The 14,049-nt window shown below is 35.7% G+C and overlaps 1 protein-coding gene across 7 annotated transcripts in view; it reads right to left on the bottom strand.

Annotated features, from left to right (window-relative positions):
• TANC2 (tetratricopeptide repeat, ankyrin repeat and coiled-coil containing 2) overlaps positions 1–14,049 on the bottom strand; it is a 360,962-nt gene that overhangs the window by 262,046 nt on the left and 84,867 nt on the right. For all 7 annotated transcript variants that reach the window (XM_057535654.1, XM_057535645.1, XM_057535646.1 and 4 more), the window contains exon 3: positions 4,042–4,113. In XM_057535654.1, the coding sequence (XP_057391637.1) occupies positions 4,042–4,113 (72 nt within the window). The remainder of the gene's footprint in view (positions 1–4,041; positions 4,114–14,049) is intronic.

Below are 14,049 nucleotides of genomic sequence, written 5' to 3'. Positions count from 1 at the left end.
TTACTTTGTTTGACACATTTTTTTCTCTCTCTGAAAGCATGGAAAGATCTTCTGTGTCACCCAGTGATTTGAAATTTCACTATGATGTGTCTTAGTTTGTGTTTATATTCATCCATTGTAATGAGTACTCAGTAAGCCTTTTGAACCAGAACCTCATGTTCTTTGGTCCAAGAAAGTTTTCTTGAATCATTTTGTTGATGATTTCTTCCTCATTTTCTCTGTTTCTTCTGGGAACTACTGGTGTTTTTTGTTTTTTGGGTTTTTTAAATTAATTTATTTATTTTTGGCTGCGTTGGGGCTTTGTTGCTGCGTGCGGGCTTTCTCTAGTTGTGGTGAGCGGGGACTACTCTACATTGCAGTGCGTGGGCTTCCCATTGTGATGGTTTCTCTTGTTGCGGAGAATGGGCTCTAGGCACGCAGGCTTCAGTAGTTGTGGCACACGGGCTCTAGAGTGCAGGCTCAGTAGTTGCGGTGCACGGGCTCAGCTGCCCCGCAGCATGTGGGATCCTCCCAGACCAGGGCTCGAACCCGTGTCTCCTGCACTGGCAGGCAGATTCTTAACCACTGCGCCACCAGGGAAGTCCCAACTACTATTATTTGAATACTGAAATTCCTGGACTGCCCCTGTAAGTTTCTTAATACTCCTCACTTCTTTTCTGTAACCTTTGTTCTTTTACTTGACTTTTTCACAGATTTCTTCAACATTAATTTTCTAAGTACTTCGACAAAGCTTTTTTGATCTCTGCTATCAGAATTTTAATGTCTAAGAGCCTCTTTTAAAAATCAGAATTATTACTCTTTTACAGTAACTCCTTATTTCATGACTGTATTATTTTCTCTTATTTCCCTGAAGTTGTTTATAATGGTTATTTTCCTCTGCAAAAGATCTGTTCTCAGTTGCTCTATCCTGTTTATTTTAATCTCTACCTTTCATATATTACAGGGTTTCCTCAAATATCTAGTAATCCTTGGTCAGCTGCTCATAGTTAGGAGAAAAGGACTAAAAGGTTGATTATTTTCAGTATGGAACTCCTGCCCTCCACTATGCCTGGTGTCTTCTGCTCTAGATAGAGTCTCTATTTTTGCCCTCTCCAAAGAATAAATTTCTGGGCTTTGCCAAAGTGACGGGTGAAGAGCTGGGCACTTGTCCAGCTGACTGGTTAGCTAATTTTGAGAAGGAGGTCCCAGGAACCAAGGGCTTCTTCAACTGACTTTCAACCAATCCTCCTTTCACTTCCACTTCCACATGCTGCCATTCTTGAGTTTTTTTAGTCTTTTGGAGGGTAAATCAGATTATTTTCTTGATTTTCTCTGCTACTGAGTTTAGCGTCCAGTCTTCAATTATTCATATACTCCCTAGTTTCTAAAATTGTGTTGATTTTGTCTCCTCTCTAATTCCCCTTTACTGATCTTTTAGGACTACTAAAAGATCTACTATTTTTAGGAGAAAAAGTAGAAGTATCTGTTCATCCTATCTCTTTATTCCTGATAATATGGATTCTCATTCATTCCAACTCATTATAGATGGCTTTGTATTTTTATTTCTGTCTTTTGAATAAAAAGATAAAGTAAGTCCCCTACATACGAATGAGTTCTGTTATGAGAGCGCGTTCGTAAGTCCAATTTGTTCGAAAGTCCAACACAACTAACACAGTTGGCTATATACTGCTGCTTTTATGCTTGCTTCTGGACATCCTGGGCTTGACATAAAGATACTGTACTACTGTACTCTATACAGTACTGTACAGTAAAGTACACAAAAGCACAACCACTTGTAGAGGATGCACGTACGTGATAATATACGTCAGACATGAACTAACTTATGTGACTGGACATGCGAACACATGTTCGCATCTTTGAAAGTTTGCAACTTGAAGTATTCGTATGTAGGGGACTTACTGTATTACAAATAAAATCTCTAAGAAGGTGAGAAACATGCTTTTACTATCAGTTAACTCTCATAATGATACAGTTCCTGATGACTTCTAATTAAGATCAGTCCTGATGAGTTCTGAGATCAGGCAGCTGTGCTCAGATCATGAAAATCACTGATTTTGCTGTTAAGTTCAGCTTTTGTTACTAAAATTCAATTATACTCATTGATTTGAAAAGTATTTCAACTGACATAATTCAGAGGGCACAAGGTAAATTAATAATCTCCCACATCTATATCTGTGACATTAAATAAAATTAAACTTTAATAAAAGTTAGTATAATTATTTTTCTATTAATTTGCACTAATTTCATTTTTAGGGTTATATGATGAGGGCACCCAAGGTGGCTGTTCTCTTGCTCTCTCTACAACCCCTGTTCACCAGTCCCTTCTTCACCTACACCCTACTCACATGATTGACCTTCCCTCTTAATCATAGAGCCTAATCAGTAAATGCCTGGTCTAATCTTCAGATCAGAACATCTCCACCACGATAACTTATCAAAGGGGCAGTGAGGGGTGTGGTTTCCCTGGTAACCGATGAGCCAACCTGACATCAATTCCCCCTATAACTGGTAAACACTTTCACCCATTCCCTCTCCCAGGAGTGAAGACTGCTGCCATATCCTGCCCACTGTCTGCTGCACACAGGACCTTGCTTCAGACATGTAAGATTCTCCTATCCATTAAACCACTGATGTCTCTGTTGCTGACTCTGGGCTCTTTCTTCTGTCTTGAGGCTGGGCAAGTACAGGGCATGCAGGCCTGCGGGGTGTAGCCCAGCAAGGATTTTAAATACATGAGCTCATTTTCTTTCTTTCCCCCGACACCAAGGTTTATTGTGATATAACTGACATAAAACATTATATAAGTTTAAGGTGTACAATGTGTTGATTTGATATACTTATATATTACAATTCAGTCTTTCTCTTAATTTTTTTTATATCAAAATACATGTAAGGTGAAAAAGTGAAAACTTACATAAATTCCTGACATTTACAATACATGCATATTATTTAAAAATGATTAAAAGTACTTGTGTAAGTTAAAATTTCCAAATCAACCTGAATATATTATTCTTCTTTTTGTTCTGCAGCAAACAATTGTATTAAAAATAGTACAACTCTAAAACTTGGGAAGAGCAAAGTTGGAGAAAAAGGGGAAGAGGATTATAGAATAAATGAACCAGGAACTTTTACAGGATTAAAACATCACACATTTGTATATCTAAGGCTTTATTTTATTTGTAAATACTCTCAAAAAACTAAACTCAGTAATGACTGCTTGAAATTTTGCAATATTTTAATCAGTCTGGGTTCCTAACTCTCATTCTCTTAGAGATGACTTCATTCATCCAACAGTATTCATTCAGTAACTACTATTGTATATACCAGGTACTTATTCTTGGCACTGGAAATACAGTAGTGAACAAAGAAAACCAAAAATCTCTGCAATCATGCAACATTCATTCTAGTTTTGGATAGAGAAAACAAATATAAAGGTGATAAGTACTATAAAGAAAAATGTGGAGGTGCTAGTCCTGCAAATTTAAATGTTCCTTAGGGAAGGCCTATCTGAAAATCTACTGGTAGAGAATACTTTAACCTAGTTTTGAAGTTGTCACTTCAAAAAAAACAGTCAAAAGCCTACGGTAATAAATTTTAAACTGAAAAGGAAAATAAGTAAGAAGATCTTAATTTTAGATAACAATTATAAACAAAACCCATTTCTTCTGAGACAGCTAAGACAACAAATATTGCATTGATGAACTTTCAAAAGCCAGTGTGATGATACTTGCAACAAACGTTACTGCTAAAAATTTACTTTTGGTTATATTCCAAAAGTGATATCCAGACATATGCCACAATGCTCCAAAATTACTTAAAACCTTAATATCGTTAAAAAAGAGACCATTTTTCATTTTCTTTTATCCTGAATAGATGATTATCATATGGAACTAATTAGATTGTACCATCTGAACTCCTAAATGAGAAATGAGAATATCTAAACTTGACCCAGTGAAAACCCCAGTCCTCAGATTAAGTACTGGAAAGGAATAGCTGGTATCTATTCTTTTTAATTTAATAATAAATTTGAGGAAAATTTACCTTGCCCAGAGCGGCTTTGGCGAGCGTCTACACTTGACTGTCTTCGATCCGGTCCTTCCTCGTTCCCTCCATCTGCATAAAATTAGAGCGATCATAAGCGAATAGATAATGAAATTGATGTAATATCATCCCTGGCGACATCTATATCTTAAAACTACTATATCTATCATTTGTTTTCATTTCTTCTAAGCTCAATCATTAAAATATTTGAGGATTTTTCATACACAAACCAAAGGTCCTTACCCTTATTTTTGTGGGGATGGTTTACACTCCTCTCTGAAAGTCTAAAGAAAGTGAAGGTGTTCTTTCCCTACCCCCATACATATACACTCCACTTTGCACATAATAAAGCAATGTTATCTACTCTGAAGTTCATTCACAGAATTTCAATTTAAAAGCCTTGATTTAAAGCAATGTCTAAATTAATTACATCTGTTTATTTAATCTAAAGTATGTCAAATAATCCTTAGGGCTATATATTTTACTCTAATAAAAGTCACATTTACATGTTTTATGAGAGATAATGGGAAAATTACATAATACATGAAAGAGCAACATAAATCAGAATCAGAAAAACTCAGAAATGAGGAGGGAGAAACCAAGAAATAATGAGAAAACAAACAAAAATCATTTCAGTAATGAAGACTAAACTATAAGAAATACAAGAGCAAACAAACACAAAAGATCTTAAAAGAAATAGAAGGTAAGATGGAAGAAAATCTTTAACAAAATTTTTAAAAAGAAGAAATAGATTAAAAAGGATCTGCAAGAAGGGGATAAATACTGGAGACAGGCAAAGAAGATCCAGCATAAGGATAAACATAGGAGTCCCTGAAGAAGAAAACCAAAGTGAGAGAATAGAACAAATACTGAAAAACTATAATTCAAGAAAGCTTTCCAGAGGAAAAAAAGTAGCTATGTGTGTGTAATATACATAGTTATATATGTGTATAAATACATTTATACGTGCACACACATATATATACATCTATATTTGAAACTACATATTTCAAGAGCACCCTGTGTCCTACTTAATCAACTTAGATCAATGTACCAAGACATTTTCTACTAAAACTACTGGACTTTAAAGAAAAGGGGAAAAAAATCCTTTGGGCATTTAGGCAAATACATCACATGATTAATAAGAGAAAACAACAGAAGAAAATGGAATAATATATTTAAAACACACAAGGAAAGAAAATTTGAACCAAAGGCTTTACAACCAGTAAAACTTACCTTTAAGTATAAAGAGTAAAGAAAAACTATTACTAACATGTAAGAACTCAAGGAATATTGTTCCCATGGGCCTCTTCCTAGCTCTACCAGGAGACTACCTTTAGGCAACCAAAGTGACTAGAGAGACATTAAATAAGGACTGGTGGTGAGCATTACATATACAACTGACTGTAGAATTAAGACTAAATGAGATGTAGAGAACAAATGTATGGACACCAAGGGGGGAAAGCGGGGGCAGGGGGGATGAACTGGGATATTGGGATTGACATATAGACACTAATACATATAAAATAGTTAACTAACAAGAATCTGCTGTATAAAAAAATAAAAGTTCAAAAAAAAAAAAGACTAAGAGTTTTAAATGGAGAGATTATAATATGTAATGGCTATAAGATCTGACAATGAAGATACAGTACAGCCAAAACAAACGAAGAAAGAATAAACAAAAAGTAACTGATTTCAGAAATCAAAACTGGTAATTGTAATGTTGTGAGACCACTGTATTTAAAAAGCGGGATAAAGCAGATGAATAATTATGGGATACTCTAATGGTATCATCTTGAGAACCAGAATTTTCAGTGTGGAAGAAAGGAACTATAGATATAAGACTATAGAAGAAGTTAAGTAAAAACTCTTTAGTATTGAATCTATATTGGAAACATCAGTACAGTCTTATAAGTCACATGTATGTCCTAGCTCTGTCCACTTAAAACACCTAACATCTTGACTAATCAAGTAGTACTAACCACTCCTAGGGCCCAGACTGTTATCCTCAAATGCCATTCTCCATTAAAAGAAATCAGAACTTCTTAAAGAACCAGCTGGTTTAGCAAAGGAAAAGTACTAGATGAACTTGGAACACCCTGACATATGCAACAGTAAAGAAGCTATTAAAGACAATGTAAAATTGAGGTCATGTCAAAAAAGACTCAGTGAAGAAGCTCATCAACATGCAAGAACTCAGGGAATACTGTCCCATGGATCTCTTCCTAGCTCTACCAGAGAACTAACTAACTAAATGTACAATTGACTACAGATCATAATGATTTAAACAAACAAACAAACAAACAACAAACAAACCACAGCACTACCACACTAACTGGTCACCTTCTGAGGTTGAGAGGGGCCCAGTTCATTATCTTGAAAACTGTGGAAGTGAAAGAGTTAGCAATTCATCCTACATTTCCTATATAAACTGTACTAGTAGCCAAAAAGTATATAAGAGAGCTCTCTCTATAAAATTATTCCAAATAAATGGGAAACAAAAGATAAAATATCACCATTTCACAAATTGCAATTAATTAATATCTCTGCAGCCATCGAACATCAATGGCTAGTAACATCAAAAAAGAGAAAAAACTGGACATTATATGCCTCCTAATGATAGGAACACAACTACAGTTTTGCCAAAGCAATCAAACCTGAGTCTAGTCAAACCTCTGAAACTAGCTGTCAGTTTCCAGGAAAAACAAAGAACAGAAGAAAATGCTGAATTGTTCTTGAGTGTATAATCAACAAAAATACTGATTGTGGGAAATTCTACATGTCAAACAATCCAGGTCTCTCAACAGGTAAAGAAAAAAAATAAAGTATTATGAGGTCCTAAATTATTGTGAAACAAAAATTCATTTTATGAAAAGATAAAACTATACAAGAAATCTGTGGCATCTTATATCAGGGATCGGGATATGTAAATACAGTCCGAGTCAATTTCCCTTCCTACTGATCATCTAATTTTTTAAAGCAAATTTCTTTCTTCTCTTTTACTTGGGAATAAATTACAATGAGCAACACTTGTATTCAGGCCTGTCTTAAATTTTCATTTTCCACATGGATAAAATTACATACATGCATCACATTCTCTGTTTTAACATCAAAACATGCCCCTGAAGTACGTAAGAAGTAATATGAATAAAATACAGACATTTCCCCTCACCAGGATGTCTTTCTAAATAATAAAAGGAGAATAAGAAATAAAAAAACAAGGCTTCAAACAGCATTAAATTTGCACGATCTGCAGTATGTCAGCGTATCAATAAAACAACCTACAGGACAACTACAGACAAGAAATGGTTTAAGACAGTTTTGAGTCAGCCAGCCAACGGCAAGACAAAAAGTCACCAATTTTGATACCATCATAATCTAAAATGTTTTAATTGCCTGAATTTAAAAAATTAAATCAGAAATACATTGCAGTAAATTTGAGCAAATCACTCCTCTACGACTGAAATCTTAACCATGTCTTACTCCAGTGGAGGTTAGTCATAAGAGTTGAGATTAACTCTCAGGTAAAAGTAAACAGCTAAAGATTTTTTTAAAATAATAAACTCACCATTGACCCAAGATGGTACAGAAAAAAAGTTCAAGCTCTTTGAAAGTGTCTTGTGGTATGCTATGCAATCAATGACTCCATTATCCAAAACAGCAAGACTGCAATGATGTACAGTACTTTACATATTTTTGCTTTCCTTAAAACACAATTCCTTCAGTACAGATAAGACCTCCCACACATAATACATACAACTACATTTATGGACAAAACAGAAGACCTTCAGTCATCAAGTAAGTCAAGTTACTTACATAAGACTCATTACCTCACCCTGAAGTGCAGAAGGGAGAACAGGGCTGTGTCTGTGAAGTTAGAATTTACTCATCAAGCTTGAGTTAAAGACTTTCTTCAAATATACTTATTGAGCTTTACAAAGGAAATCCCACTGATGTAACAGGTACAAAATTTAAAAAGAAAAGACCTGACTGTCCAATTTAAGTGCTAGCTTTTAAAATTAGAGCTTAGGTTTCCTAGATTTGTTCTCATCAGAGAACATTTTTTTATCAGTATGCTAAATTAAATCCAGCAAATAATATAAAACAATACACCTTTAATGGACTTCCTCGTCCCATTATTTAAAAGGGAAAAATGTCATAGGAATATTTACTTCATAGTGTGAACAGCTTTCAACTCAGGTTATAAATACACTAAAATAGTCTAAGTAAAAAAAATACCAACCACATAGGGATATTCCGTATTTAGTGTTTTCCTATGAAGAAATTTAAGTTAGAGAAAGGCTTATAAGAAAGTGCCCAAGTCCAAGACAAATGTTTTCTTTCCTGCAAGTAGAAGATACTTCAAATGATTATTCTTCTCAGTCCAGGATCAAAATATTACAGTTGAAAAATAAACAACTTAAGTGACCTTGAATTTGGTAGCCCCAGCCCATCTTTAGCATTCACAGTTAAATAATGTGCCAGAATAAATATTAGATTTTATGAATTAAGATTTTGAAGTTGACTGTCTTCAATCCTCCTTTAGAAGTATAAATATATGACCTTAATAGAAGGGGTGGGAACTATTAAAACTATATACATATAATCTATTATACATATAAAGTTTTACTATTCAGGTTTGAACTCTGGTCTCTTTTACTATTCAGGTATGAATCTGCAAGAACTGTATACACTTACTGCCAACAAGGGGAGACATGAATTGGAGGACATATATGGAATGTAATGAAAATGCAAAAGTAGGGACCAGGAACATAAGCTAGATTTATTTATCAGCCAAGTTCCACTTATGAAGAGGTACATACAGAAGATGTTCCTTGGCTACATAAGCACGATGATAACCAGAAAAGATGAAAAGCAGCTCATCTGTTTGGTGTAGAAAAGAGAAAAGAACTACAATTTGTTCAGTATCTATTCTCTGCTGGCTATGGGGTCAGTAAGGTCTTTACAACATTATCTCATTTAATACTACTAATAATTCAATGAAACAAGTACTATGCCCATTTTTTAAAATAAATTTATTTATTTTGTTTATTTATTTTTGGCTGTGTTGGGTCTTCGTTGCTGCGTGCAGGCTTTCTCTAGTTGCGGCGAGCGGGGGCTACTCTTCATTGCAGTGTGTGGGCTTCTCATTGTGGTGGCTTCTCTCGTTGCGGAGCACGGGCTCTAGGCACGTGGGCTCAGTAGTTGTGGCTCACGGGCTCTAGAACACAGGCTCAGTAGTTGTGGCGCACGGGCTTAGTTGCTCCATGGCATGTGGTATCTTCCCAGACCAGGGATCGAACCCATGTCCCCTGCCTTGGCAGGCGGATTCTGAACCACTGTGTCACCAGGGAAGCCCTATGCCCATTTTAAATGTAAGACACACTCAGAGAAGAAAAGTGACTTTCCCAAAATCACACTGCTAGTAAGTAGCAATCCTAAAATTTAAAGTGTCTGGTTTCAAAAATCTGTCTTCATTTCCAGACCCTCCACTGTCTTTTACTATAACAAACAAATCATTAAGATGGTGGTGGTGGTAGTGGTTTGGAACTGAAGTGAACAGAAGAGGACAGAAGTAGAGACCAATTAAGAGGCTACTGAAAAAACATGAAAAGGATAAACACCTGGACTAAGTGAGTAGTAGAGGTGGTGAGAAGAGGTCAGATTCTGGATATATTCTGAAGGAACAGTGGAGAGAATCTGCTGTCAGAAGAGAAAGATACAGAAAGAAGTCAGGGGTAATTCTGCTATTTGGGGCCCAAACAATGGATCTGCAATTTACTGAGATAGGAAAGACTGTGAGAGAATAGGCTTGGGGATGAGAAGAGTATGTGGAGCTCAGTTTTGGACATACTAAGTTTGAGATGCCTATTAGACAAATAAGCAGAGATGGACACATACATATGCCATCATTACATAAATCACATTTAAAGTGTATGACATTCCCACAAACTGGAGAGGGACAAAATGGTTCTAGTGACAAAATTATCTCTATCAGAGAGAAAAACTCTTCAGTGGGATTTTTTCACAGCCTCCCATTCACTGCTCTGAGGAGTTGCCTTGCAAATGTCCCTTATTACTCAGCTCAGTCACACCCTAGGACAGCTCTAGCCCTCATTACTCATTTGTAATAATAATAATACCTTGCATTTAATGTGCTGCTTATCATATATATGATATGTCATATAACATTTATGATATATTTATTTACATTTAATTATAATTTAATAATTTGATGTACGTATTTTATAATGTACTGCTTTATCAGATATGTATTTATATAGTACATTAAATTCACGATAATTTGATACCTATCTGTGAAGTAAAGAATTAACCCAGTAGCCTTGAGTTACTCAAATCTTGTACATTCTCAGAAGGGCCTACCTGTATGACTAGCCTTGGCTGGCTCCTAGGAACTGAGGTCTTAGAATGTTCCCTATGCTACTAACTGGTTAGGGCACTGTGCATGCTTGAGGTCTTGAACCACATTATACCAGCTTGTGTGGACAGTGTGTGTAAAAAATGTGATTTATGGTGAACACCTGCTTTCCTTCTGGGGGGTCTGAAGTTTCAGTAACTGCAATCAGCACTGCAGTTACCCCAATAAAAACCCTGGACTTTTAGGCTCAAGCAAACTTCCCTGGCAGAAAACATTTTGCATGTGTTTCTCCAGTTCATTGCTGGGGGATTTAGTATGTCCTGTGTGACTGCACTGGGAGAGGACTCTTGGAAGCTTATACCTGGTATCCTCCAGCTTCTGCCTGATGTACCTTTTTCCTTTATTGATCCTGCTTTTTATCCCTTTGCTGTAATAAACTATAGCCTGACTATTAAATAAATAAATAAATAAAGTGTATGACATTCCCAAGGAAGGGAGTATAGATAGGAGAGAGACAGAGAGAGAGAAAAGAGGTCAGAGGTCTAAGCCTTGGGGCTGAATTCAACATGTAGAGGCTGCAGGTATGAGGAGAGACCAGCAGACAATAAGAAGCAGTGGCCAGAGAACAGGAACAAAACTAGAAGAGTACAGAAGTCAAGTAAAGAGTTTCATGGAAGGGAAAAGATCAGATGTTGACAGGTCAAGTAATATGAAGAGTGAGAATTGATCACTGAATTTGTCAATGTAGATGATTTAGTATGGTCCCTGTGGAGTGGTAGGGGTAAAACCTGATGGGATTAAGTTCAAGAGAGATTAGAAAGAGCTTCTGAAAAAGGTCTTGTCTCTCCCTAGACATGGAAGATAACCCATGGAGACCCTGGATATACTGACTACCATCTTGTAAACACAAGGGGAATAAACTACGGGATAAAGCTAACACTATGAAAGTTACAGTAGAGAGACAGAAGACACTAAGATCCTTGTTGACACTGAATTACTGAAGAAAAGTACCCTATCTCTGGACTACAGTTATATAATCCAATAAATCCCCTTCATCATATAAACCAGAGGTCAGTAAACTAGTCCATAAGCCAAATCTACCCTGCCGCCTTTTTTTGGACAGCCAGTGAGCTAAGAATGGTTTTTACATTTTTAAATAACTGAAAAACAGTTTAAAAAAATAATATTCTGTGACAAATAAAAATGGTATAAAATTGAAATTTTAGTGCCCATAAATAAAGTTTTATTAGAACACAGTCATGATCACTCATCTACATACTTCTGTGAAATTGATACAGTAATACCCTATTGAGTTGTGGTGAGAAACAAATGTAGTAATATAAAACACAGCATGCCATCTGGCACTAAGTAAATACTTATTAAATGATAACTGTACTCTTTTATCTATCATTATCATGATCAACAACATCCTTTCACCAAAAGATGGCTTAAATGTCATTTCCAATCTTCTCTGTAAAGACTTTCTGGAGGCCTATCAGAAAGGATTAAACGTTCCCTCTTCTGTGCTTCCAAAGCACATTATACATATCTGTTTTATAGCACTGCCACACTGTATAATAATTATTTATATGACTATCTCTGGACTGTAAAATGTTCAAAATGTGCCTTTGAAAGCCTTTTTCATATTGGTATTTTCAGTGCCAACTTGGGAGTTAAAAGGTATTCCTTGAAAAGAAAAAACAACAGTTGAATTAATTTTGTCAAGGGCCAGCTCTAAAATTAATGTATTCATCAAATTAAGTTCAAGGAAAAAACCAAAAAGTGGTATTGATATGGTTTGAGATACAGTTTTAGGAGTTCAGTGTTTCTCTTTTCTTATCCAAACTATTTCTATGAAAAGAAAAGATGAGCGGCATCATTCAAAAGCACTATGACCTTATCCTCCACATCTATCTCCATGATCTTTATTTATCAATAAAAATTTTCATAGGGAAGCCCAGACCCACCTAAAAGTTTATTTAGTTCTTAAGAAAACATATACAGTGTTTCTTTAAAGAGAAAAGGAAGCATTCTACACCAAATAAAATATACTGATTAACATGCCATAAGTACTACAGCTAACACTTTTCAAAAGTATACTATAAAATATTTTCAAAGTTTGCCAGAATATAAAACTGCCAAGTTCACAGGTTTTCATAGACCTAGCTTGTATACTCTAAATTAAAAAAATAATAACTTCTCTATGATGAGTTATTAATTTATATTTGCCTAAGGCATCCAAAATGTCCTAAAAAGTCTGATCTGTAGCTCAAGAAAAGTTCTGCTAAACACAGAATGTTTTGATTCTCATGATGTAGCTAATGCATCAATGATGATGACTAATAACAGGGAAACAAGGTAGACTTGCTAATTGTAAATGGAGCAATCACCAGTAATAATGTCAGTAGTTTAAAAGTTGATTACTGTGCTTTCAAGGTGCACAATGAATATACAAAATATCAAGCCTAACACTGAGTTAAATTAATAGAGTAACTCTGTTAAAAATAAAGGTGTCTACAATTATATATTTTTTGCTTTTTTTAAAAGTAAACTTTTTATCTTAGAATAGTTTTAGATTTACAGAAAAGTTGCTAAGACAGTACAGGGAGATCTTATAAACCCTAAACCTGGCTTCCCATCTTAGATTAGTCTAGTCATTTGTCCAAACTAATCAATCAATATTGACATTATTATTAACTAAAGTCCATACTTATTTAGATTTCCTCAGTTTTTATCTACTGTTTTTTCCATTCCGTGATACCATATTACATTTAGTCATCCTGTCTCCTCAGACTATAACAGTTTATCAGACTTTCCTTGTTTTGGGTGACCTTGACAGTTTTGAGGAGTACTGGTCAGGAATTTTGTAGAATGTCCCTCAGCTGGGTTTGTTTAATGTTTTTCTCATGATTAGATTGGGATTAGACTGAGATTATAGGTTTCGGGGAGGAAGACACAGGCAAATTGCCATTCTCACCATATCATTTCAAGAATACATACTATTAAATAGCATGAAACTAGTTAAATAAATATCCTACATAACTGAAAAGGAAAAAGTGAAGCTCAAGCTTATTAGAGTGTGCCAACATTAGTGAAAAAAGTCATTACCTACTTGGTCTTTACTATGTGTCAGGCACTATGATAAATGTTTTACGAATTTATGTGGTTCAATTCTCAGTAAAACCTCATGAGACGGGACTTCCCCGGTGGTGCAGTGGTTAAGAATCCGCCTGCCAATGCAGGGGACAGGGGTTCGATCCCTGGTCTGCGAAGATCCCACATGCTGTGGAGCAACTAAGCCCATGTGCTACAACTACTGAGCCTGCGCTCTAGAGCCCGCGAGCCACAACTACTGAAGCCCATGAACCTAGAGCCCGTGCTCCGCAACAAGAGAAGCCACCACAACGTGAAGCCCACTCACCGCAACAAAGAGTAGACCCCATTCGCCGCAACTAGAGAAAGCCCGCATGCAGCAACGAAGACCCAATGCAGCCAAAAATTAAAAGAAAAACAAAAAACAAAAAAACCCCTTATGAGATAAATATTAGTTTTCTTTTTACTAGATCAGGAAACAGGAGTCGAGACTTTAAGCAAAAATGGTCACAACTGTAGAGTTAGTAAGTGCAGGA

This window comes from Balaenoptera acutorostrata, chromosome 20 (assembly GCF_949987535.1).
Source record: "Balaenoptera acutorostrata chromosome 20, mBalAcu1.1, whole genome shotgun sequence".
NCBI lineage: Eukaryota > Metazoa > Chordata > Mammalia > Artiodactyla > Balaenopteridae > Balaenoptera > Balaenoptera acutorostrata.
Note: the sequence above shows the minus strand (reverse complement) of the source record. Positions and strands in the feature narration are given on the sequence as shown.